The sequence below is a fragment of the Pseudophryne corroboree genome, chromosome 6 (assembly GCF_028390025.1).
Source record: "Pseudophryne corroboree isolate aPseCor3 chromosome 6, aPseCor3.hap2, whole genome shotgun sequence".
Taxonomy (NCBI): domain Eukaryota; kingdom Metazoa; phylum Chordata; class Amphibia; order Anura; family Myobatrachidae; genus Pseudophryne; species Pseudophryne corroboree.
In genome coordinates, this window is record NC_086449.1 from 564,000,344 (window position 1) to 564,026,589 (window position 26,246).

Consider the following 26,246-nt stretch of genomic DNA (forward strand, 5'->3'; position numbering starts at 1 on the left):
ACATGCAAGGTCAGTGAATGCATGTACAATAGGAGTGCCTTGCCAATAGCAGGAAACCCTTTTGTAGTCTCATTTTGTCTGCATGTACTTACTATGGACCACATACTTCTGCATCACAATAGGATGCACATAGTATTTTGTTTACTTTTCCTGTTTTTGTAAATGAATATTAATAGATTAATAAATGATGCTACATAAATGTACAATAACTTCAAAAGATTGTGTTATTCTTTTCTTTAATCTTTAACCAGTAAAGGATTGGTCTGGTAAAAGAGCCATTCACTACAAAATAAAGACCGATATTTAACATATTTGTATTTTATATATTAAATCTGCACTGTCAAATGCCGTAAGCCTGAGACCATGGTGATTGCATGTTCTCTTGGTGTTTGCCCATGGGGATCTCCAAAGCAATGTGCCACTGGGCATAGCATCCATTTACAAGAGGTGTGAGGAAAAACTTGCAGTGCCGATGGGAGCGATGTGCTGTTCCAGTATGGCACAATGTGTAGAAATGAATCCGCCACTGTGAGAGAAAGCCGGAGGAGCCTCAGCTGCATGTAGGAGGAGAATATTGGTAGCACAGATTTAATAATGAGGACAGCCCTAATGATTTTTACATTTCAGTCATTCGCGAGTCCCTGTCATCAAGTGTGTGAATAATCATGGAATATAGTAATTGTCAGCAGTATTGCGTAAAATCTAGCTCCGATGTCACATGACCATTTCTACAACTTCCACAACAGTCTAAAGTTTCTATTTCCATTTGCAGATGGATGGCGATAGCTCTACAACAGATACGTCCCAGTTAGGAATTTCTGCAGACTACATTGGTGGAAGTCATTATGTAATACAACCCCATGATGGTGAGTCCCAAAGACAAATAACATATATCTTCAAGATCATAAAAGACTACTTGACCTATGTGGGCCATACATCTAAATTGCAATTCCTTGTTCTGCCAATCAGCGGTGTCCGATGTCTGCCCATTGTTGGGGCCGGCAAAATCCTACATGCTAAAAATCCCCAGCTCGCTACTTGCGATCATTTTTAGGTCTGAATCAGTGAATCGACTTTCAACTTGTTGGATTTTGCTGACCAACCCAGTCACTGGCAAAATAGGGAATTGCCTGGGTACTTGCCTGATGTATGGGACCCTTTGCACCATTTTTTTTGCAGCATACAATTGCAGTGGCCATATGCAAAAAAGAAAGTACCTGTGAATGTTGTTACATTGTTAGTTATTATTTGCTCCTCCAGCAGTTCTATTTAACTAGTAAATAATCAGAAATTGGAGTACTGTTCTAGACATAGACATTCTGCACTTGGTCACAACCTAGGATCCCCCTGCCATGTGTTTGATATTACTGTTGGCATTGCTTATTGCTATGCACATTACAACCAACAAACGCTTGCAAACAGATTATGAGCATTTTGTGTTCTTATGCTGCTTATATGGGTCACCATATGTAAATGTTGCCCACTGAGTATTACGCTGGATCGCAGTAGCTATCGGGATACCTCTGACACTTGATACTCTGGTTTGGATTTTGTATCAAGTGACTGGCATAAATGTAGTAATGTACAATACGCACCTTCCATCTACTTGACATCTACTATGTAGAAATAAGTATCGGCTGCATAATTCACAGCAGCATGACAGCATTGCTTAAGTTACCTGTACAACCTTGTAATTGTTTCAGGAGACACAGAAGACAGTTTAAATGACCCAGATGACACAAATGGCTCTAAAGAAAGTTTCAGAGAACAAGATATTTATCTTCCAATCGCCAACGTGGCAAGGATAATGAAAAACGCCATACCACAAACAGGAAAAGTAATGTCTACACATTCCACTTTTTTCACCTACCATATAGAGTAATTCTGACCGTTAAGTCAATAATATGCTTCTAAAAGAAGAGGTGTGGAGACTATATTTATTTATTGTGTGTGTATTTCCTGTAGGAAGCTTACTAGAGAAGAGCCATTCATTCCCATTTACCATAGTCTATAATTGTAGAGTATTTAACAAGTTTAGACAGTAAAATACATTTTAAAAACAGAAGTTTATTAATATGCATGACTTGTCGATCACAATTTAGTCTTTGGCAAAATGACTAGTATAATGTAGCTTCATACTGTACTATCGCACTTCTATGCAAGTACGTGTTCGTTTTCTGTCCAGCACAAGGCTGGTTCCATTGACGCCTGAGATGTGCCGTGCAGCTATAGTGCCCTTTTCAGTGACCCTTTATCCAGTTCAAAAGAAAAAAATGATGGAAGCCTCACACTTTTTTTGCTTGCTTCTTTTTTGTATTACTAAATGTAAGACGCAGTACACATGCATGTACTGTATTTCTCTTATTTACAAAAGAGTGATAGTTTTGTCCAATGGATGTCTGTTTTTATGGTAGAAGTAAGTTTCCAGAGAAGACTTAGAAGATCAGGACAAATAACAAGGGCCAAGAGCCCAGAACTACTTTTCTCATACATCCTAGGGGATACTGGGAATCCATTTAGTACCATGGGTATAGACTGGTCCACTAGGAGCCTCGGGCAGTTTAAGAATTTGATAGTGTGGGCTGGCTCCTCCCTCTATACTCAGTTTAGAAAATGTGCCTAGAGGAGCAGGTCACATCTCTAGAAACTCCTGAAGAGTTTTCTGCATTTATTTTATATGTTTGTTATTTTCAGGCAGGACTAGATGGCACCAGCCTGCCTGCTTCGTGGGACTTAGGGGGAAGAACGACCCAACCTCTTGAAGGGTTAATGATCCCGTTCCCCGCTGACAGGACAAGAGCTCCTGAGGGAACTGTTCGCAAGCCCCACCACGGCGAGCGTACAGTCCCGCAGCACGCCGCCACCCCTAACAGAGCCAGAAGAAAGAAGAGTGGTGAGTAATAAGCCGGCGTCCCAGTTAGCGGGTTGCGGGCCATTATGGCGGCACAAGGGTGTGGAGACACATGGCTTCTGAACGGGGTGGACTGCGTCTCCCGCTGTGTAAGGACACAGACGCTGAACAACGGACGCAGTACCCAGACCGGCACCAAAGCCATAAAAGGAGTCTGTCTCCATTTTATGCACTCAGACACAAACAGCCAGTATAAAAAAAGAACGGGAAGACCGCGCAACATTGGGGGGGCGGGGCTTCACTATGAGCGGATCCAGCAACTCACCAGCGCCATTTTCCCTCTGCAGCTGACACAGACGCTGACTGACAGGGACGTGCAGCTCCTCCGGAGAGACAGCGATACCAGGGGGTCATAGCAGGGGGGGAGCGGCTATTAGTGTACTAAGGGCCTAATTCAGGCCTGGTCGAATGCAGGCTATTTTTTACACTGCTGCGACCAGGTAATCGCCGCCTACAGGGAGGGGGTAATCGCTGTGCAGGGGTGCAATCGGCAGTTTCTGCACAGCCCAGGACTTACTCAGCCGCTGCGATGTTCCTGGAAGAAGCTGACGTCAGGAACCCTCCCTGGAAATGGCCGGGCACGCCTGCGTTTTCCTGGACACTCCCTGAAATGGGTGAGTTGACACCCCCAGACGGCCTCTTCCTGTCAATCTTCTTGCGTTCAGCGCTGCGAGCGCTTCCTTCGTTAGTTACGTCGCTCCGTGGTGACCGACACACCTGCGCATTGCGGCGCATGCGCCGTTCAGATCCGATCGCACGGCTGCGAAAAAAGGCAGCGTGCGATCGGGTCTGAATGACCCCCCAGGTCCCTAATCTAGGTACTTAGTCTGCGACCCAGCTAAGCTTGGCATTAGCAGGAAGGACGCCGTGTGCTGGCTCCATACTCTCTCCTCTGTGTCTCCCTGGAAGGGCTCTTTGTGGGTTAATTGTGCATTTAACCTGTTCCTGTGTGTGTGTGTGTGCTGTCACTGTTACAGTATGTCAGGCAAAGAGTGTGTTTCATATAAGGCACAGTTTTCCTCTTCTCCAGGGTGTTCACTAGTGTGTACTCAGCAGGGACGTGGGGTGAGCTAAATGGCTCAGGAGGCACTGGCTAACCCCAGAGCCAGATTTCCATACAATATATAAGCCAAATGGTACATGTGGGCATTATACACAGGTGCAGCAGTATAAACTCCTGGAAATTTGGTGAGTTTTGATCAGAGATGTGCTGAAAAGATAGACAGGGGAGGCACTGCCTCACCTGCCATAGACTTTTTACTCCAGAGTTTGGGCTATAAAAATTATTAGAATAATGCAAAGAAGATATTTCAAACAAATTATTAGTATTTTTCATATACTTTATTCAATCAAAACTCTGGTTTAAACGTAAGTGTGACAGGAAAGGCTCTGCCTCACCCCACTGCACGTCACTGGTACTCAGTGTAGTGTTCCTTCCCAGGCTATCGGGGCAGGACCAGCATGGCTGGACTCCATTAGGGGAATGATTTCCAACATTTCTACTAAATTTCCCGCAATGAGAAAAATGTATGAAAAGTTTATGAAAAGAGACTCAGTACCCAAACCAGCATCTCAGTCCCCTGCCATTTGTTTGCAAAAACGTACTTTGGCCCATATCCTGATGATGAGGGGGAGGCGGACTCAGAGCTGGGGGAGGATACTCTTTCACAGGGAATAGAGGCTCTCATAGAGGCTATCAGAGAAGTTCTGCATATCCCTGATAAGGTGACAGAGGAGAGTGAGGAATCTTATTTTAATATACAGTAAAAAAGAAATCCTCAGCCACTTTTCCTGTGTCAAAGGATATAAATACCCTGTTTGAAGAACCATGGGTTAATCCTGACAGCAACCTTTTATGGATCTGAAATTTCCTATCATCTTTTCCTCCTGAGGATAGGAAAAAATGGGAAAATCCACTGATAGTGGATGCATCAGTATCCAGGCTGTCACGAAAAATTGTATTGCCTGTCCCGGGTGCAGCCTCCCTGAAAGACGCTGCTAATCGTAAAAATTGAGACCACACTCAAATCCTTGTATACAGCTGCTGCGGTGGCCCAGAGACCCACTATAGCATGTGGGTGGACTACAAGAGCCATTGCCAAATGGTTGGGTAACCTAATTGAGGGGTTAGATACCTTACCTCAAGGGGAGATTGTTTTGCTCCTGCAACATATACAGGACTCTGCAAACTTTATGGTGGAAGCCATAAAAGAAATAGGCTTGCTCAATGCACGCACTACAGCTATGGCAGTGTCCGCACGCAGGGGTCTATGGCTACGCCAGTGGACTGCGGATGCGGACTCCAGGAAAGGCATGAAAGGCGAGGCCTTATCACAGACGAGGCGAGGCCTTATTTAAAGATTAGCGAGACAAATGGATCTCCAAAGCTACCGCGGGTAAGTCCACATATCTTTCTTCTGCAGCTCCCCCAGCTAGGAAGGTTTACTCAGGTCCCACTTTACAGTCCTTTCGGATGGCCAAGTTTAGGGGCAAACCCAGAGGTTCTTCTACAGCCACCAGAGGCGCTAGAGGTAAACCACGCAAACCAGCAACTGCTGGTTCACAGGAACAGAGCTCAAGCTCTGCTACCTCAAAACCTTCAGCATGACTGTGGACTGCGATGCCTGGAATACTGGCAGGTGGGAGCCCGACTAAAATTCTTCAGTCACATCTGGACAAGTTCGTGCCAGGATCCCTGGGTCATAGATCTTATTTCCCAGGGCTACAGACTGGAGTTCCAGGGGCTCCCACCTCACAGATTCTTCAAATCAGGCTTACCAGTTTCACAAGAGGCAAGTATAACTTTACAGGACGCCATTCAAAAACTGGTACAGACTCTAGCAATTTTTCCAGTTCCACCTCATCTGCAAAATAAGGTATTATTCCAGCTTGTTTGTAGTACTGAAACCGGACGGTTCGTTAAAACAGATTCTGAACCTCAAGTCTTCGAATCCGTGCTTACGAGTATTCAAATTCAAGATTGAGTCTCTGAGAGCGGTGATCTCAGATCTGGAGGAGGGGGAATTCCTAGCGTCTCTGGATATCAAGGATGTGTACCTCAACATTTCGATCTGGCCGCCTCATCAGGCTTATCTACGGTTTGCACTGCAGGACTGTCACTACCAGTTCCAGGCCCTGCCATTTGGTCTCTTCACGGCACCGAGAGTGTTCACCAAAGTGATTGCAGAGATGATGTTTCTACTCTGCAAACAGGTAGTGAACATAATTCTGTACCTGGACGATCTTCTGATAAAGGCACCGTTCAGGGAGCGGTTGTTGGGCAGCACTGGCCTATCAACCAGACTACTCCTGGATCATGGGTGGATTCTGAATGTACCAAAATTTCACCTGGAACCGACACAGAGGCTTCCTTTCTTGGGAATGATACTGGACACAGAGTCTCAGAGAGTGTTCTTTCCCTTGGAGAAGGCTATGGTAATGCAGTCGATGGTTCGGGCTGTCCTAAAGCCAACCCGGCTCTCGCCTTCTGGGGAAAATGGTGGCCTCTTACGAGGCGCTTCAGTACAGAAGGTTTCATGCAAGGCCCATCCAACTAGATCTATTGGACAAATGGTCCAGATCGCATCTTCACATGCACCAGAGGATCCATCTGTCGCCAAGAGCCAGGATCTCTCTTCTTTGGTGGCTACAGACTTCTCACCTCATCGGAGGTTCGGGTTTCAGAATTGGATTCTGCTAACCACAGACGCAAGCCTCAGAGGTTGGGGAGCAGTCACCCAGGGGGTGCAGTTTCAAGGAAGATGGTTAAGTCAGGAAGTCGTCCTTCCAATAAACATCCTGGAACTCAGGGCTATCTACAACGCCCTTCTGCAGGCCTCATCTCTACTTTGGAATCAGGCCATTCAAGTCCAGTTGGACAATATGATGGCGGTAACGTACATAAACCGACAGGGCGGAACGAAAAGCAGAGCAGCAATATCAGAGGTGCCAAGAATTCTCTGGGCGGAAGAACACGCCGTGGTGTTGTCAGCGGTCTTCATTCCGGGAATAGACAACTGGAAAGCAGACTTCCTCAGCAGACACGACCTGCACCCGGGGGTGTTCCAGTGGTTGATACGTCGGTGGGGATATCCACAGATCGACATGATGGCCTCTTGACTCAACAAGAAGCTCAAGCGGTATTGTTCCAGGTCGAGAGACCCACAAGCAGTGGCGGTAGACGCTCTGACAACTCCGTGGGTCTATCAGCTGGTGTACGGGTTTCCTCCACTTCCTCTGATCCCAAGAATTCTAAAGAGAATAAAAAGGGAAAAGGTTCAAGCAATACTCATTGCTCCAGCCTGGCCGCGAATGGTCTGGTACGCAGATCATCTCGGGATGCTGATCGAAGATCCGTGGCCTCTACTTCTTCGCAAGGATCTTCTGCACAGGGCCCGTTCGTCTATCACGACTTACTGCGGCTACGTTTAACGGCATGGAAGTTGAACGGCTGATTCTAGCCAGTAGAGGGATTCCTGACGAGGTCATCCCGACTATGATCCAAGCCAGGAAGGGGGTAACGTCTAAACATTACCACAGTATTTGGAAAAAGTATGTCTCTTGGTGTGAAAGCAGACAATATTCTGCGGTGGAATTTCATCTGGGATGTTTACTGCTTTTTCTGCAGTCGGGAGTGGATGTGGGCCTACGTCTAGGCTCCATTAAAGTCCAGATTTTGGCCTTGTCTATTTACTTTCAGAAACAATTGGCTGCTCTCCCTGAGGTCCAGATGTTCTTGAAGGGTGTTTTGCACATCCAACCTCCCTTTGTGCCTCCCACGGCACCTTGGGATCTCAGTCTGGTTCTGCACTTCCTCCAATTGGACTAGTTTGAACTGTTACAGGAGGTGGACATAAAGTTCCTTATGTGGAAGACCGTCACACTGTTGGCCTTGGCTTCAGCAAGACGTGTGTCGGAGCTGGGGGCATTGTCTTACAAGAGCCCCTATTTAATTTTCCTTGAGGACAGAGCTGAACTCAGGACTCGTCACCAATTTCTTCCTAAGGTGGTGTCCGCATTTCACATCAACCAACCTATTGTGTTTCCGGTTGTCCCGGACACCTCTGCTACTTCAAATTCTTTGGATTTTGTGAGGAGTTTGAAGGTATATGTAAGGAGGACAGCTCGTCACAGGAAATCGGACTCGCTGTTCTTTCTTTATGATCCCAATAAAATTGGGTGTCCTACTTCAAAGTAGTCAATTGCACGCTGGATCAGGCTCACTATCCAGCGTGCTTATTCCACGGCAGGCTTGCTGGTTCCAAAATCTGTACAGGCCTCTCTACTAGGTCGGTGGGTTCTTCTTGGGATGCTGCCCGGGGTGTATCGGCTTTACAGCTCTGCCGAGCAGCTACTTGGTCATGTTCAAACACGTTTGCAAAGTTTACAAGTTCAATACTTTGGCCTCTGAGGACCTTCAGTTTGGTCAGTTAGTTCTGCAGGAACCTCCGCGCACTCCCACCCGGTTTGGGAGCTATGGTACTAAATGGATACCCAGTATCCCCTAGGACGTAATAGAAAATAGGATTTTAATTACCTACTGGTAAATCCTTTTCACGTAGTCCGTAGGGGATAGTGGGCGCCCGCCCGGTGCTTCGGTTTTCCTGCACTGTTACTTGGTTCAGTAATCCTGTTTGGTTCAGCTGTTGCTGTTCCTGGTTTCAAGTTTTGTTAGCATGGCTTTCCTCTTGTTTTGTGTGTGCTGGTTCGTAATCTCACCACTTTTCTTATCTATCCTTCTCTCAAAGTATGTCCATCTCATCGGGCACAGTTTCCTAGACTGAGTCTGGTAGGAGGGGCATAGAGGGAGGAACCAGCGCACACTATCAAATTCTCAAAGTGACCAAGGCTCCTAGTGGACCCATCTAGACCCATGGTCCCACACAACTCGCTTGTTCAAAATCTCCACAAGAAATAATAAAGTAATGGAAGCATACGGTCATGTTTCACTTTTATCAATGATTTCGCTTTTATTGGTAATTCTGAATGTAGTGCAATCTAAAAGTCTACTTTGCTAGTTTTGTGACTCAGGGATTTTCCATGGTGTAGCAATATGCATGTGATTATAAGGAAGTGTTTTATCTGTAATTAATCACTTGGCAGAAAGCTTTTTCTCGTTAACTGTAGGAATTCTTGTAAATGCTGTCAGTTTTTGCTATTGTTTTGTACTTTACTGTTAAAACAATAACGTTCAGTCTGAGCTCTTTGGGTGCAAGAGTTTAATTGTGGAGATTTTTTTTTTTTCATAGCATCTACCCTCCTTGAATAACCTGCTTCTCACTTTTATTTTTGTCAGATCGCAAAAGATGCCAAGGAATGTGTACAGGAATGTGTCAGTGAGTTTATAAGCTTTATAACGTCTGAGGCCAGTGAGCGATGTCATCAAGAGAAGAGGAAGACCATCAATGGAGAAGACATCCTATTTGCTATGTCCACCTTAGGATTTGATAGTTATGTGGAACCATTAAAATTATATCTTCAGAAATTCAGAGAGGTTGGTACTGTGCTCATGGTGGAAGGTGCACCTCGATAGTGACCCCACTATTGGTGAACGACTATGCTCTTTGTATCTATTAGAATAGAAATGGTAAAGACTCGGTGTCCTTAATTGCAATAAATCATCACTCTCAGTAGCAGCCCTCCTGTTAATATAAATGAAAAATGCTTGTACTCTGCTACAAAATACTTTAACAGGTGCTTGCTTGTCAGATGGCAGTCACTGATGTGCACAGCCTGCTGATTGCTAGCGGTACAGTCATAGCTTCTTCCCAAACAAATCTGTGTGTATGTGTATATATGTATCATTTATATGTCTGTATATAGTAAAGATATTTGGGGATATCCTATTAGCAGCAGTGCTAATAAGAATGCCGGGGTGATCCTATTAGACCCGATGCCAGTGTCCTGATGCCCCGCCCAATGCCGGAACTTATCGGGGATCATGCTGCATAATCTGTGGTAAACAGCCCGTGGATCAGCCATAACACATGGATCCGGGAACTTAACCCGGATCCCGAACACTGGACCCTTTCCACTCAAAAAGCTGCCAGTAATTGGATAGCCCGATAATGACCATCGGTCATATGTCACGCTAGCAGACTTTTTTTTTTTTTTTTTTTTCGGGTGAAAACGTATCGGGGCTAATAGGATACCCCTCATAGGGGGTAATTCCAAGTTGATCGCAGCAGGATTTTTGTTAGCAATTGGGCAAAACCATGTGCACTGCAGGGGAGGCAGATATAACATGTGCAGAGAGAGTTAGATTTGGGTGTGGTGTGTTCAATCCGCAATCTAATTTGCAGTGTAAAAATAAAGCAGCCAGTATTTACCCTGCACAGAAATTAAATAACCCACCCAAATCTAACTCTTTCTGCACATGTTATATCTGCCTCCCCTGCAGTGCACATGGTTTTGCCCAATTGCTATCAAAAATCCTGCTGCGATCAACTTGGAATTACCCCCATAGTTGCACATTTGTGATATGACTTTTATTATATATGAGTACTTGCCAGCTGATCATTTGTAATACCATTTAGCAGACGTATCGTCATACTACCTTGGTTACATTCATGCGTAAGAAAGACACTCGGTGACTATTGGCACACATAATAGCGGGTGGTATTCATGTGACCGGCGGTCAGCAGACAGACGGTCACATGACCACCCCCCCCCCCCCCCCCCAAAAAAAAAATCCCGCCCCCTCACTATCCCGATGGTCGGTATGCTGACCAACACGACACCATATAGAGTGGGAATAGAACCCGCGCCACCGAGCTCGCAAGGGGCTTGCTGCACTGGCCCCTCCCTGCCGGTTTCCCGGCGTCTGTATGCTGACTGGCGGTCAGGAGACCATCAGTCAGCCATACCACACCCATAATAGTGTGTGAGTGTAAAGTTACAGGCTTTGTTTTATTAAATGTTTACAATTGTATCGTAGCTTAATAGATCATGCAGGGAAAATTAGGCAGACAAGAACTGATTTTGGTTGTAAGGGCAAAAGTTTCATAGTGATAACCCTCAAATGAAAAATAGAATAGAGGAAAAAAATTATTAAAATATAAAGTCCGCTCACGTGGGCGTGGCCATTCTGTTTAAACCGACCGGTCTGTGATAAAAAAAAACACTGCTGCTAGCGAACGTTTCTCTGATATTGCAATGATTATTTCATATTTTGTATTAAAAAGAATAATAAAAAAAAAAAGGTATTAGAATATTATGCATTTCATCCATGGAGAGTGAATGTAAATTAATTTCTCTAACGTCCTAGTGGATGCTGGGGACTCCGTAAGGACCATGGGGAATAGACGGGCTCCGCAGGAGACTGGGCACTCTAAGAAAGATTTAGTACTATTGGTGTGCACTGGCTCCTCCCTCTATGCCCCTCCTCCAGACCTCAGTTAGAATCTGTGCCCGGAAGGAGCTGGGTACATTTTAGTGAGCTCTCCTGAGCTTGCTATTAAGAAAGTATTTTAGTTAGGTTTTTTATTTTCAGAGAGCTTCTGCTGGCAACAGACTTTCTGCTACGTGGGACTTAGGGGAGAGAAGCAAACCTACTAACTGCGGCTAGGTTGCGCTTCTTAGGCTACTGGACACCATTATCTCCAGAGGGTTCGAACACAGGAACTTAACCTCTGTCGTCCGTTCCCGGAGCCGCGCCGCCGTCCCCCTCGCAGAGCCAGAAGACAGAAGCCGGCGGGTGAAGCAAGAAGACGTCAAAATCGGCGGCAGAAGACTCCTGTCTTCATATGAGGTAGCGCACAGCACTGCAGCTGTGCGCCATTGCTCCCACACTAACCCACACTCCGGTCACTGTAGGGCGCAGGGGGGGGCGCCCTGGGCAGCAATTGAGTACCTCCTGGCAAAAAGCAGCATATATACAGCTGGGCACTGTAATATGCATGAGCCCCCGCCATTATTTTTACACAAAATCGCGGGACAGAAGCCCGCCGCTGAGGGGGCGGGGCTTCTTCCTCAGCACTCACCAGCGCCATTTTCTCTCCACAGCTCCGCTGAGAGGAAGCTCCCCAGGCTCTCTCCTGCAGACTCACGGTAGAAAGAGGGTAAAAAGAGAGGGGGGGCACATAAATTTAGCGCATTAATCATATATACAGCAGCTACTGGGTAAACACTAAGTTACTGTGTAATTCCTGGGTTATATAGCGCTGGGGTGTGTGCTGGCATACTCTCTCTCTGTCTCTCCAAAAGACCTTGTGGGGGTCCTGTCCTCATATAGAGCATCCCCTGTGTGTGTGGTGTGTCGGTACGCGTGTGTCGACATGTTTGACGAGGGCTATGTGGAGGCAGAGCAGGTGCAGATGAATGAGGTGTCGCCGCCGACGGCGCAGACACCTGATTGGATGGATATGTGGAAGGTGTTAAATGATAATGTAAACTCCTTGCATAAAAGGTTGGATAAAGCTGAAGCCTTGGGACAGTCGGGGTCTCAGCCCATGCCTGATCCTATGTCGCAGAGGCCGTCAGGGACTCAGAAGCGCCCATTATCCCAAATTGTTGACACAGATATCGACACGGATTCTGACTCCAGTGGCGATGGCGCAAAATTGCAGCCTAAAATGGCTAAATCCATCCGCTACATGATTATAGCAATGAAGGATGTATTACACATATCAGAGGTAAACCCTGTCCCTGACAAGAGGGTTTATATGTTTGGGGAGAAAAAGCAAGAGGTGACTTTTCCCCCTTCACATGAGTTAAATGAGTTATGTGAAAAAGCGTGGGATTCTCCTGATAGGAAAGTGCTGATTTCCAAAAGGTTACTTATGGCGTACCCTTTCCCGCCAACGGACAGGATGCGCTGGCAATCCTCCCCTAGGGTAGACAAAGCTCTGACACGCTTATCTAAGAAGGTGGCCCTGCCGTCACAGGATACGGCCTCCCTAAAGGATCCTGCGGATAGGAAGCAGGAAAGTATCCTGAAGTCTGTTTATACACATTCAGGTACTCTACTGAGGCTGGCAATTGCGTCGGGCTGGATGTGTAGTGCTGTAGCAGCATGGACAGATAATCTGTCTGCGGAACTGGATACCTTGGACAAGGATACTATTTTACTGACCCTGGGGCATATAAAAGACGCTGTCCTATATATGAGGGATGCCCAGAGGGACATTTGCCTACTGGGCTCTAGAATAAATGCAATGTCAATTTCTGCCAGAAGGGTCCTGTGGACTCTGCAATGGACAGGTGATGCCGACTCAAAAAAGCACATGGAGGTTTTACCTTACAAGGGTGAGGAATTGTTTGGAGACGGTCTCTCGGACCTAGTTTCCACAGCTACGGCTGGGAAGTCAAATTTTTTGCCTTATATTCCCTCACAGCCTAAGAAAGCACCGTATTACCAAATGCAGTCCTTTCGATCACAACAAAGCAAGAAAGTCAGAGGTGCATCCTTTCTTGCCAGAGGCAGGGGTAGAGGAAAGAAGCTGCACCATACAGCTAGTTCCCAGGAACAGAAGTCCTCCCCGGCTTCCACTAAATCCACCGCATGACGCTGGGGCTCCACAGGGGGAGCCAGGAGCGGTGGGGGCGCGTCTCCGAAATTTCAGCCACCAGTGGGTTCGCTCACAGGTGGATCCCTGGGCTATACAGATTGTGTCTCAGGGATACAAGCTGGAATTCGAAGTGATGCCCCCTCACCGTTACCTCAAATCGGCCCTGCCAGCTTCCCCCATGGAAAGGGAGGTAGTGTTAGCGGCAATTCACAAGTTATATCTCCAGCAGGTGGTGGTAAAGGTTCCCCTCCTTCAACAGGGAACGGGTTACTATTCCACAATGTTTGTGGTACTGAAACCGGACGGTTCGGTCAGACCCATATTGAATTTAAAGTCCCTGAACATTTATCTGAAAAGATTCAAGTTCAACATGGAATCGGTCAGAGCGGTCATTGCAAGCCTGGAAGAGGGGGATTTTATGGTGTCTCTGGACATCAAGGATGCTTACTTGCATGTCCCCATTTATCCACCTCATCAGGAGTACCTCAGATTTGTGGTACAGGATTGTCATTACCAATTCCAGACGTTGCCGTTTGGCCTGTCCACGGCACCGAGAATATTTACTAAGGTAATGGCGGAAATGATTGTGCTCCTTCGAAAGCAAGGAGTCACAATTATCCCATACTTGGACGATCTCCTCATAAAGGTGAGTTCCAGAGAGCAGTTGCTGATCAGCGTAGCACACTCTCAGAAAGTGTTGCAACAGCACGGCTGGATTCTGAATATCCCAAAGTCGCAGCTGATTCCTACGACGCGTGATTCTGGACACAGACCAGAAGAAGGTGTTTCTCCCGGCGGAGAAGGCTCAGGAGCTCGTGACTCTAGTCAGAGACCTCTTAAAACCAAAACAGGTGTCTGTGCATCACTGCACGCAAGTCCTGGGAAAGATGGTGGCATCATACGAAGCCATTCCATTCGGCAGGTTCCATGCGAGGATCTTTCAGTGGGATCTGTTGGACAAGTGGTCCGGATCGCATCTTCAGATGCATCGGCTGATCACCCTATCACCCAGGGCCAGGGTGTCTCTCCTGTGGTGGCTGCAGAGTGCTCACCTTCTCGAGGGCCGCAGGTTCGGCATACATGGCTGGGTCCTGGTGACCTTGGATGCGAGCCTCCGAGGATGGGGGGCAGTCACTCAGGGAAGAAACTTCCAAGGGTTGTGGTCAAGTCAGGAGGCTTGTCTGCACATAAATATCCTGGAACTAAGGGCCATATACAACGCCCTGAGTCAAGCGGAGCCTCTGCTTCGCAACCAACCGGTGCTGATTCAGTCAGACAACATCACCGCAGTGGCTCATGTAAACCACCAGGGCGGCACAAGAAGCAGGGTGGCGATGGCGGAAGCCACCAGGATTCTTCATTGGGCGGACAATCACGTGCAAGCACTGTCAGCAGTGTTCATTCCGGGAGTGGACAACTGGGAAGCAGACTTCCTCAGCAGGCACGACCTAGACCTGGGAGAGTGGGGACTTCATCAAGAAGTCTTCACGCAAATTACAAATCGATGGGAACGGCCACAGGTGGACATGATGGCATCCCGCCTCAACAAAAAGCTAAAAAGGTATTGCGCCAGGTCAAGGGACCCTCAGGCGATAGCTGTGGACGCACTAGTGACACCGTGGGTGTTCCAGTCGGTCTATGTATTTCCTCCTCTTCCTCTCATACCCAAGGTACTGAGAATCGTAAGAAAAAGAGGAGTGGTACAATACTCATTGTTCCGGATTGGCCAAGAAGGACTTGGTACCCGGAACTGCAAGAAATGCTCACAGAGGACCCATGGCCTCTGCCTCTCAAACAGGACCTGTTGCAACAGGAGCCCTGTCTGTTCCAAGACTTACCGCGGCTGCGTTTGACGGCATGGCGGTTGAACGCCGGATCCTAGCAGAAAAAGGCATTCCGGAGGAAGTTATTCCTACGCTAATAATGGCTATGAAGGACGTGACAGCAAAACACTATCACCGTATATGGCGAAAATATGTTGCTTGGTGTGAGGCCAGGAAGGCCCCTACAGAGGAATTCCCGCTGGGCCGGTTCCTGCACTTCCTACAGTCAGGAGTGACACTGGGCTTGAAATTGAGGTCCATAAAAGTCGAGATTTCAGCCCTATCCATTTTCTTTCAAAAAGAACTGGATTCTCTTCCTGAGGTTCAGACGTTTGTTAAGGGAGGGCTGCATATTCAGCCCCCTTTTGTGCCACCAGTGGAACCTTGGGATCTCAACGTGGTGTTGGGTTTCCTGAAATCCCACTGGTTTGAGCCACTTAAGACCGTGGAGCTAAAGTATCTCACGTGGAAGGTGGTCATGCTGTTGGCCTTAGCTTCGGCTAGGCGTGTGTCAGAATTGGCGGCTTTGTCATGTAAAAGCCCCTATCTGGTTTTCCATATGGACAGGGCAGAATTACGGACTCGCTGTTTATCCTGTATGCATCCAACAAGCTGGGTGCTCCTGCTTCAAAGCAAACTATTGCTTGCTGGATCTGTAACACGATTCAGCAGGCTCATTCTGCGGCGGGGTTGCCGCATCCAAAATCAGTAAAAGCCCATTCCACAAGGAAAGTGGGCTCTTCTTGGGCGGCTGCCCGAGGGGTCTCGGCATTACAGCTTTGCCGAGCAGCTACTTGGTCGGGTTCAAACACCTTTGCAAAATTCTACAAGTTTGATACCCTGGCTGAGGAGGACCTTGTGTTTGCCCATTCGGTGCTGCAGAGTCATCCGCACTCTCCTGCCCGTTTGGGAGCTTTGGTATAATCCCCATGGTCCTTACGGAGTCCCCAGCATCCACTAGGACGTTAGAGAAAATAAGATTTTATTTACCGGTAAATCTATTTCTCGTAGTCCGTAGTGGATGCTGGGCGCAAAAGTCCCAAGTGCGGACTTTCTGCAATACGTGTATATAGTTATTGCTTAATAAAGGGTTATGTTATGTTGGCATCCGTGGTTGATGCTCTGTTGTTCATACTGTCAACTGGGTATGTTATCACAAGTTATACGGTGTGATTGGTGTGGCTGGTATGAGTCTTACCCTGGATTCCAAAATCCTTTCCTTGTAATGTCAGCTCTTCCGGGCACAGTTTCCTTAACTGAGGTCTGGAGGAGGGGCATAGAGGGAGGAGACAGTGCACACCAGTAGTACTAAATCTTTCTTAGAGTGCCCAGTCTCCTGCGGAGCCCGTCTATTCCCCATGGTCCTTACGGAGTCCCCAGCATCCACTACGGACTACGAGAAATAGATTTACCGGTGAGTAAAATCTTATTTTTGTGATGTTCATCCAGTCACCTATCTATGACTACTTTAATACAGAAATGAACAACCAGAGTACACAGTAATTTACCAATTTTTTCCCTTTATAAAAGGCAATGAAAGGAGAAAAGGGCATTGGCGGCACGGTTACAGCAGGTGATGGCCTTGGAGAGGAACTTACGGAGGAAGCCTTTAGTAAGTACACCAACATGCAGGAATGTCTGTGAAGGTGGTGGCTATATAAACAATAAATATATATATATATATGTATGTATGTATGTATGTATGTATGTATGTGGAAGGATGGATGGATGTTCGGCACTCCTTGTAACAAAATGTATGGTGCCCGGTGCAGGATGCAGCTGCAATGTATAGCGGTTGATGGGCGGCACTCGGAGGTCTTTAAATCAATAATCTACTGGAAACCAGATAGAGCTACGTTTCGATTTAATGAAAATCGTCGTCAGGCATAGAATATAAACATGTGAAACATACCTTTATAGATGGAGATTACCCTGTGCAAGCGTGTTGGCCGTCCGGCCTCCGGAAACTTCCGCCACGTCATCAATACCATTCCTGCCATTGATTGACGTGTGGCGTGTAAAGAGTGAGACAGAATAGAACCCGTAACCAAGGAAACCCTATCAACAAGAAACAGAAACATAGTAACGCCGTGGATGTCTAGAGTTTGGCAACAGTATCAAAAAACTAGTTACATAGGATTAATGTTTAAACTGACTTAATGATATTACCGATATCAAAGAACATACTGTGCAAACAATGGACATGCATCGGCTGGAAACGATGGTATAACTGAAAACATGAGGAGGCTTAAAACATATAATTCTTGAGAGGAGAAACGTTCTCTGTAACTAGATGAAACAATTGAGTGTCAATAGTTCATTTAAACCATGCGGAGCTACTGTATTAAGCCGGTATATCCAGCGTGCTTCTAGCTGGAGCAGAGCTCTTGCTCTATCACCGCCCCGTTTGGTTTCAGGAATTTGGTCAAGCATCTTATAGCGCAAGGCTGACAACGTGTGTCTGGCCGATTTAAAGTGCTTGGCCACCGGTTGATCTATTTGTTTTCCCTCTAATATGAGTTTGATGGCACTTCTATGCTGTGCCATTCTTTCTCGGAACTGGCAGGTGGTTTTTCCAATGTATAGTAAGTCGCAAGGGCAGCGGATACAATATACTACAAATTTGGATGTACAAGTTAGAACCTTGTTGATTTTAATTCTTTTGCCGGAATGCGGGTGTAGGATGGTGTCTCCTACTTCTAAATATAGGCATGTTGTGCATCCGAGACATTTATAATTCCCTGGTTTCCGGGTCAAAAAATGAGATGCAGTGTTCAATTTCAAATTGGAGATATCCGTGTGGACTATTGTGTCCTTAATATTCCGTCCCCGTGTATAGCAGGGTAGCAGCGAGGTCCCCGTAAGGGCTGGCAGATCTTGATCATTTTGTACCATCGGCCAGAATCTTTTTGTGCGGGAGATTATCTGATTGGTGGCTGTGGAAAAATTATTAATATATACAATAGACTGAGTGGTTTCTTTGGTATTTTTTATTTCTTTGATGGTATTACTAATTTTTGGCGTTTCCATAGCTCGCTGTCTAGCTCTGGTTAAAAGGGAATTAGAATATCCCCGTTGTAGGAATTTTCTTGTCATGATATTCATTTGTTGGAACTCATCCTCTTGATTGCTGCAAATTCGTCGTACTCTTAAGAACTGTGAGTAAGGGAATCCTTTCTTAAGTGAGGTTGGATGGTGGCTGGATGATGACAATAGATTATTGCAGTCAGTTGGCTTACTATATAAGGAAGTTTGCAATGTTCCATTATGGTGACTGACGTTAACGTCCAGGAAATGAATACTGTGTTCCTGGATCTCAAAGGTAAATTTAATATTAGCGTCCCGTACATTAATTTCTTCCATCATTGAGAGGAATTCTTGTTTGGATCCTGTCCATATCATGAATATATCGTCGATATAGCGGGTGTAGAAAGCTATCTTGCTCTTATACATCTTATAGCATCATCTTGGCGCCCTCCCTCTGCCCCCTCCTATATGCAGCATCATCACATTGAAATTTAATACATCAGTTGCTATACCAGCGTTTACCTCACGTTGTGCTGCTTCAAATAATCCATACCATACTAAAGGTCTGGATAAGACTTTGATAACATACCTGCAAAACGTGCCACCAATATTTTCTACTAAAAAGGACGATAATAAGCAATATATTATTTCTCAAAAGGCACTTTAAAACGTCATTTTCAGAAACGAGTGTGTCAGATATATTTTACACAGTTATTTATTATTTTTTGTGAGCTCTATGTCACCTAATATGCTACATGTTGCTATACTGTTTTAACGGTTATATCTGTAAGGTGTAACCAATAAAATTTTTTATTTTTTAACTATATCCTGAAAGCGCTCCCTTGATATATTTCTGTATCTTGGTGTCTATATAAAGAGGGAGTACACATAAGATCACTGTTCAACAGCAGTCTATTGGTGAATGTTTTCATGTCTCCTTTTTTCTCTCTCTCGTTCTCTCATTTACATATCTATCTATCTATCTAATAAAGTATATGTTGTGTAACTGAACACATTCATCAAAAGTTACAGAAATTTCAAAAAGTTCCTCTGCAGTGAGCTCTGCTCTTGCTGCAGCTCCCCTATGCAGCCGTGGGGGCCAGAAAAGGACAACACTTTCAATACTTGTAGAGAAGTACATAAATACTTTAGTTAATGTATATAAAGTGTTTAAAAACAATGATATTGTCATATTACTTAGTGCAGATTCTCTGCTGGGAAACCTGATTAACAGTCACTGCGGAGGGAATTTTTTGAGCTCCCTGTATGTGTGTTTGTGGTAAAGGACCCTGGATCCTTTATAGTTAGATTCTGCTAATAAATGTTTTTTCTTTATAGCAAGTCAGTTACCAGCGGGCTTAATAACTACAGATGGACAGCAACCAAATGTTATGGTTTATACAACCTCATATCAACAGGTATGTTTATGGTTTGTTTTTTCCTTTATGAAACCTTATATTTGAATGTGTCACTTTTTTGTGATGTATTTTATAAAAATGTCTTTGAAAGCCCATTAAAGTGACTTAAGTCTTATTTGATAAAACTTAGTAGTTTTAACGGGATGTAGTTATGTGACCGGCGGTCAGGAGACCGACGGTCACATAACCTCCACCTACATCTCGCCCCCTCACAATCCCGACGGTTAGCATGCCGACCAACAGGGACTATTGCTACACCCATAGAGTGGGGATAGAACTGTGGTCACTACCAAGCCCGCAGCGTGGCGAGCGCAGCGAACCCACCAGGGGCTGGTTGCGCTCAGCCCCAGCCGGCATTCCGGTGGAGGTATACTGACCGAAGGTCCCGCATACCACACCTGTTTTAACATCTGTATAATTGGTATGTATTCAAATGAGGAAAACTGATGTGGCTTAGAGCAATCAAATCATTGCAGTTTGGATACATTTTTAAATAATTATCCAAAATAGAAAGACTGTTAGTTTTATATTGCTCAGACTGCACCTGACACAGACTAAGATTCTCAATCACAATCATAGGGCTTTCTGTGCGCTTAATGCTTGACATGACTTTGATGTCAAATTCTATGTAATTCCGAACAGTAAGGCAACTTCAAGAGAGAATGCAAGCATTATTGTGTCTTTGGTAACCCTCCATGTGTATTTTGTATGCAAGTGAATGTTTAACACATAATGTTTGCTAATATATCCTCTTTCTCCTCAGATATCTGGTGTTCAACAAATCCAGTTCTCCTGATTTTTAACTTGACCGTTGTATCTGCAAACATGAGTCAGGAAGAAAGCTATATATATTTGAATGCTATGTTTGATTGCAATTGAGTGAGAGTTTTTTTTATTTGTATTTTATGTTTTTGTTTTTTAATTTAATTTTGTTTTGTATATTAAGTTGCTGTAATGTAGCTTCCTCGGGCATGTCATATAGGTTGATAAACTCCACCTTTTGTGGTCATATAGGGTGTTAAACTCCACTTTTTGTGCCCCACTCCCCCCTCCCTTCTTGAATTTTAAGTATTGGATTTTAAAACCATTTAGCCTATTACTGTTTTTTTGTACAAGAGTTGTTCTTCTGACTCCTGTATGCATTGTAAATTAATGATTTATTACTGTCTGAAATTTGTAGACAGTTTCTTATTTTCATATTGAATCATGTAACTTCTTTTGTAAATCAAATAAAGAAAATGACTTAAGTGGTTTCTTTTAATTCATCACTATTTCTTTTTATGGTTGGATTAGATACAGATAATCTGGTTACATATGTATCATATTAGTTAAATAAAATAAAAAAATCTACATCAAAATATTTATATAGAAAAGTGAATATATAAGTAAACTTTTAATGTTGAGTAACAGACCCTCAAGCTGGATTTATGCTGTAGAGACCTTCAATGGTGCTTTTCCCTATTTGAGTATAGATTATTCCTGATTCTGGTTATCTTATTCATAGCTATAACTCTTTTGAAGATCATGTTGAATAGGGGGTAGGCAACGTATGGCAGTCCAGCTAATGTGGAACTATGCATCCCAGCATGCCCTGCCACAATTTTTAAGGCAGGGCATGCTAGGATTTGTAGTTTCACAGTAGCTAGAGTGCCCACTGGTTAGACAGAAGAAAAATGTTTACAATTAAATGAATGCGCAATCATGACTAACCAAGTGTAGGGGTTCAATTCAATGAGGGGGGAGGGGATGTCATTCAAAAAAATCAGCAATGTAGATTATATTGTAATGAGTAGAATACAATAATATTCCACTAAACACTTTGTGGTTGAATGGTACTCTCCTTACTTCAAAAAAATTGACAAGTTAAAGGTAAAAGTATCCTTTTCCCACCTTCCGATGGAAAACTGAAGAATGGCAATACTGGTGAAATAGCTGTCACAGACCTATCATTAAGAGTTGGCACCAATATTGTATTCCAAGAGAGCTCAACTCCAGTCATCGAGTAACACCAATTGCATACCTCCCAACATGACCCTCTCCAGAAGGGACAGTATGCTCTGCTCCTGGACTTTCCTCTTAGTTTATGATTTACCATCACCTCTGGTGAAACACCTTTCTTATCCATTAACCTGTTCAAAACAGGTGCCGGCAATCATACATTAAGAGGAAAGTACAAGAAACAGCAGAGCATTTTGTCCCTTCCGGAGAGGGTCATGTTGGGAGTAATGCAATTAGCCATGTTTCTCTTACGTCCTAGAGGATGCTGGGGTCCACATTGTGCCATGGGGTATAGACGGATCCACCAGGAGCCATTGGAACTTTAATTTGAGAGTGTGGGCTGGCTCCTCCCTCTATGCCCCTCCTACCAGACTCAGTTTAGAAAATGTGCCCGGAGGAGCCGATCACAGCTACGGGAGCTCTCCAGAGTTTTCCTAGTAAAATCTTTATTAGAGTTTTTTATTTTACAGGGAGGCTGCTGGCAACAGCCTCCCTGCACCGAGGGACTAAGGGGGGGAGCAGTGTCAGCCCTGCGGGGTCTGAGCCACTGTCTCCGCCGACACCGAGCACCAGAGGGGTCGGATCGCTCCCCGCCATGGGATCGCTCGCCCCAGCAGCATGCCGCCACCCCCTTACAGAGCTGAAGAAGTGGCGCTGAGCCTTCCCAGGAGCGCAGATAATACTGCGCTCCCTCCCCTCTGCTGCCATCTTCACACTGGCCCCCCGCTTGCTAGGGGGGTCCCCTAGCAAGCGGGGGGCCGGTGTGAAGATGGCGGCAGAGGGGAGGGAGCACAGTATTACCTGCGCTCCTGGGAAGGCTCAGCGGTACATGGTGCGGCGCTGTGAGGGGTGCCCTGGGCCAGCGCTTACCCCCTACACTGGTCCAGAAGCCTGTCGGGGTCCTCGGATCTCAGCCAGCACGAATTCCTCAGGCCAGTATAATCCATGAAGAGCGGGAAGACAGCACCATTAAGGGGGCGGAGCTTCTCAGAGCAGACCCAGCAGCGTTTCAGCGCCTGCACAGCGCTGAGAAGGAGAATCAGGTCAGTCCACAGCAACTCCAGCTATCTGTATACGGTACCAGGGGGTTGTAGAAGGGAGGGGAGGCTGTAATACGACTGTGTGTCCTATTAAGGTGCACAGTCAGCGCTGATAAGGGGTCTCCCTTTGGTAAAAGCGCTGTGTGGGGGTTGGCTCCAATCTCTGTCTCTCTCTTACCATTCTTGGGGGAAAACTCTGTCTGCCCTCACGTGTGTGTGTGTGTGTGTGTGTGTGTGTGTGTGTGTGTGTGTGTGTGTGTGTGTGTGTGTGGAGTGTTTGGTGGTCTCCTTTAGCTATGTCCAGGGACACTGTCATATGCTGCAGAGGATTTGTCCTCCCAGGATGATCCCATTCCATGTAATCAGGATAGGACTGGTTTAACACAGATACCAGCAAGGGAGCCTCAGTGGTTTTCCTCTATCAAATCGGGGATTTCTCAGATTTCTGACAGGGTTGCAAGTAATGAATCTGCAACCCAGGTATTACAGAACTCTGTGGCAGTATGGCCGGTTTCTGGTACCTCAGGACGTTCCGCTATATACCCCCATAAGCGTGTGCTTGTGCATGTCACACAAGACGGCACGGATACCGATACTGACACCACAGATGGTGATGGGGATGTGTTGCGGGGGTCCGCATCTCTTGCAAAAGGGGTGCAATTGATGATAGCCTCTATCAGGGATGTGTTGAATATTAATGATACCACATCTGACAAGGTTGAGGAGGCCTTTTTCACTGAAAATAAAAAGCCTCGCTAACCTTCCCTGCGTCAAAGGAATTAAATGCTATATTTGAGAAAGCATGGGAAAACCCTGAGAGAAAATTCCAGATCCCTAAACGGGTACTGGTGGCGTTTCCTTTCCCTGAGGAGGATAGAAAAAAATGGGAGAACCCGCCGATTGTTGACGCATCTGTGTCCAGACTCTCAAAGAAGGTGGTTTTACCTGCTCCAGGATCTACCGCCTTAAAGGAGCCGGCTGATCGGAAAACTGATAACTCACTTAAATCAATGTACACTGCTTCAGGGGCCATATTACGTCCCACTATTGCTAGTGCATGGATTGCAAAGGCTATAGTAAAGTGGTCGGCTACCTTACTTGGGGATTTGTGGATACGATGGATAAGGATGATGTTGCATTATTTTTACGCAATATACATGATTCAGCAGGTTCTATGGTAGAATCCATGAAAGACCTGGGTTCCATGGCTGCGGGAATATCTTCCATGTATGTTTCAGTCTCGTCGGGGACTGTGGCTGTGCCAGTGGTCGGCCGACGCGGAATCCAGAAAAAGTGTGGAGTCCCTACCCTATACAGGTCAGGCTTTCTTTGGGGAAGCTCTAGACGTGTGGATATCCACGGGTACAGCGGGTAAGTCTCCGTTTCTTCCCTCAGCAGCACCTGCTCTGAAGAAATCCTTCTCTTCATCTGCAACACAGTCCTTTCGGCCTAACAAGCCTAGAAAGGCAAGAGCGTCCAATACCTTCTTTAGGGGAGGTCGAGTTAAGTCCAAGAAACCTGCAGCTGCAGGTTCCCAGGAACAAAATCCTGCTACAGGTACGCCAAAGTCCTCCGCATGACGGTGGATCGCGCGGCCTGGAGCGAGACTCAGACAGTTCAGTCAGGTCTGGGTATCGTCCGGACTGGATCCCTGGGTGTCATTTCCAGTTCCAGGCCCTGCCATTCGGCCTCTCCACAGCACCGAGGGTGTTTACCAAGGTGATGGCAGAGATGATGGTTCTCCGCAGCAAACATGGGGTGAACATCATTCCATATCTGGACGATCTGCTGATAAAGGCATCGTCCAAGGAGAAGCTGCTGCATTCTAGTGTTCTCGCAACACGCCTCCTCAAGAGTCATGGTTGGATTCTGAACCTTCCAAAGTCATATTTGGAACCAACCCAGAGGTTGTCCTTTCTGGGAATGATCCTGGACACGGAAGTGCAGAAGGTGTTTCTTCCGCAGGAAAAGGCGTTGGTAATACAGACTATGGTCCGGGATGTCCTGAAGTCAGCCCGGGTGTCAGTTCATCAATGCATTCGCCTGTTGGGAAATATGGTGGCCTCTTACGAGGCTCTCCAGTACGGGAGGTTCCACGCTCTGACCCTACAACTGGATCTTCTGGACAAGTGGTCGGGATCTTATCTCCACATGCACCAGAGAATTCGTCTTTCGCTGAAGGCCAGGATTTCGCTCCTCTGGTGGTTACACTTACCTCACCTTCTGGAGGGCCGCAGGTTCGGTATTCAGGATTGGGTCCTGCTAACCACAGATGAGTGACTGCTCCCCAGCCACGAAGGCTCGCAAGGAGTAGCTTCCCAAGGACGATGGTCAAGCCTGGAAGCCGGCCTGCCCATCAACATCCTGGAACTAAGAGCCGTCTACAACGGTCTTCTTTAGGCGACCCCTCTTCTAAGAAATCGGGCCATTCAAGTGCAGTCGGACAACGTAACAACAGTGGCTTACATAAACTAACAGGGCGGAACGAAGAGCAGAGCGGCAATGTCAGAGGTGACAAGAATACTCCTCTGGACAGAAAAACACTTGTTGGCGCTGTCAGCCATCTTCATTCCGGAAGTAGACAACTGGGAAGCAGACTTCCTCAGCAGACACGATCTCCAATCCAGGGGAGTGGGGTCTCCATCCGGAGGTATTCAAGGAAATAACAGACCTTTGGGGTCTACCCCAAATAGACATGATGACCTCTCGTCTCAACAAGAAGCTTCGGCATTATTGTTCCAGGTCGAGGTACCCACAAGCAGTGGCAGTAGACGCCCTGGTGTCTCCGTGGGTGTTCCAGTCAGTGTACGTGTTTCCACCACTCCCACTCATCCCAAGAATCCTAAAGCTCATAAGGAGAAAAAGGGTTCGAGTGATCCTCATTGCTCCAGACTGGCCAAGAACGGCTTGGTACGCGGACCTTCTGAATCTACTGCAAGAAGAACCGAGGCCTCTTCCGGAGGACCTGCTGCAGCAGGGGCCGTTCGCCTATCAAGACTTACCGCTGCAACGTTTGATGGCATGGAAGTTGAGCGTCTGATTCTTGCTCGGAAGGGCATTCCGAAGAAGGTCATTCCTACCCTGATACAGGCTAGGAAAAGGGTAATGTCTAAACAGTACCATCGTATTTGGAAGAAATAGGTCTCTTGGTGTGAATCCAAGAAGTTTCCTACAGTGGAGTTTCAACTCGGACGTTTTCTCCTCTTCCTGCAGGCAGGTGTGGATATAGGCCTGAGGTTGGGACTTGTGAAGGTCCAGATTTCAGCCCTCTCCCATCTTCTTCCAGAAACAATTGGCTGCCCTCCTTGAGGTTCAGACTTTTTTGAAGGAAGTTATGCACATCCAGCCTCCCTTTGTACCGCCTACTGACACACAATCTCAATAATGAGAATATCCCACTGATAGACTACTTCCTCGCTTAAATAAGTACCTGTGACCGATTAAAACATTTAAAGATTAATAAATCACCAGGGCCCGATGGTATTCACCCAAGGGTTCTAATGGAGCTTCACTCTGAACTG

General features: G+C 46.1%; 1 protein-coding gene across 1 annotated transcript in view; it reads left to right on the plus strand.

The window, feature by feature from the left end:
• The window catches only part of NFYB (nuclear transcription factor Y subunit beta), an 89,759-nt gene extending 68,825 nt beyond the window's left edge, over positions 1-20,934 (plus strand). Inside the window, exons 2-7 of the mRNA XM_063927775.1 lie at positions 773-866; positions 1,704-1,837; positions 9,207-9,404; positions 16,773-16,854; positions 19,608-19,687; positions 20,451-20,934. Of these exons, the coding sequence (XP_063783845.1) occupies positions 773-866; positions 1,704-1,837; positions 9,207-9,404; positions 16,773-16,854; positions 19,608-19,687; positions 20,451-20,483 (621 nt within the window). The 3' untranslated portion in view covers positions 20,484-20,934. The remainder of the gene's footprint in view (positions 1-772; positions 867-1,703; positions 1,838-9,206; positions 9,405-16,772; positions 16,855-19,607; positions 19,688-20,450) is intronic.
• Positions 20,935-26,246: the final 5,312 nt, after the last annotated feature.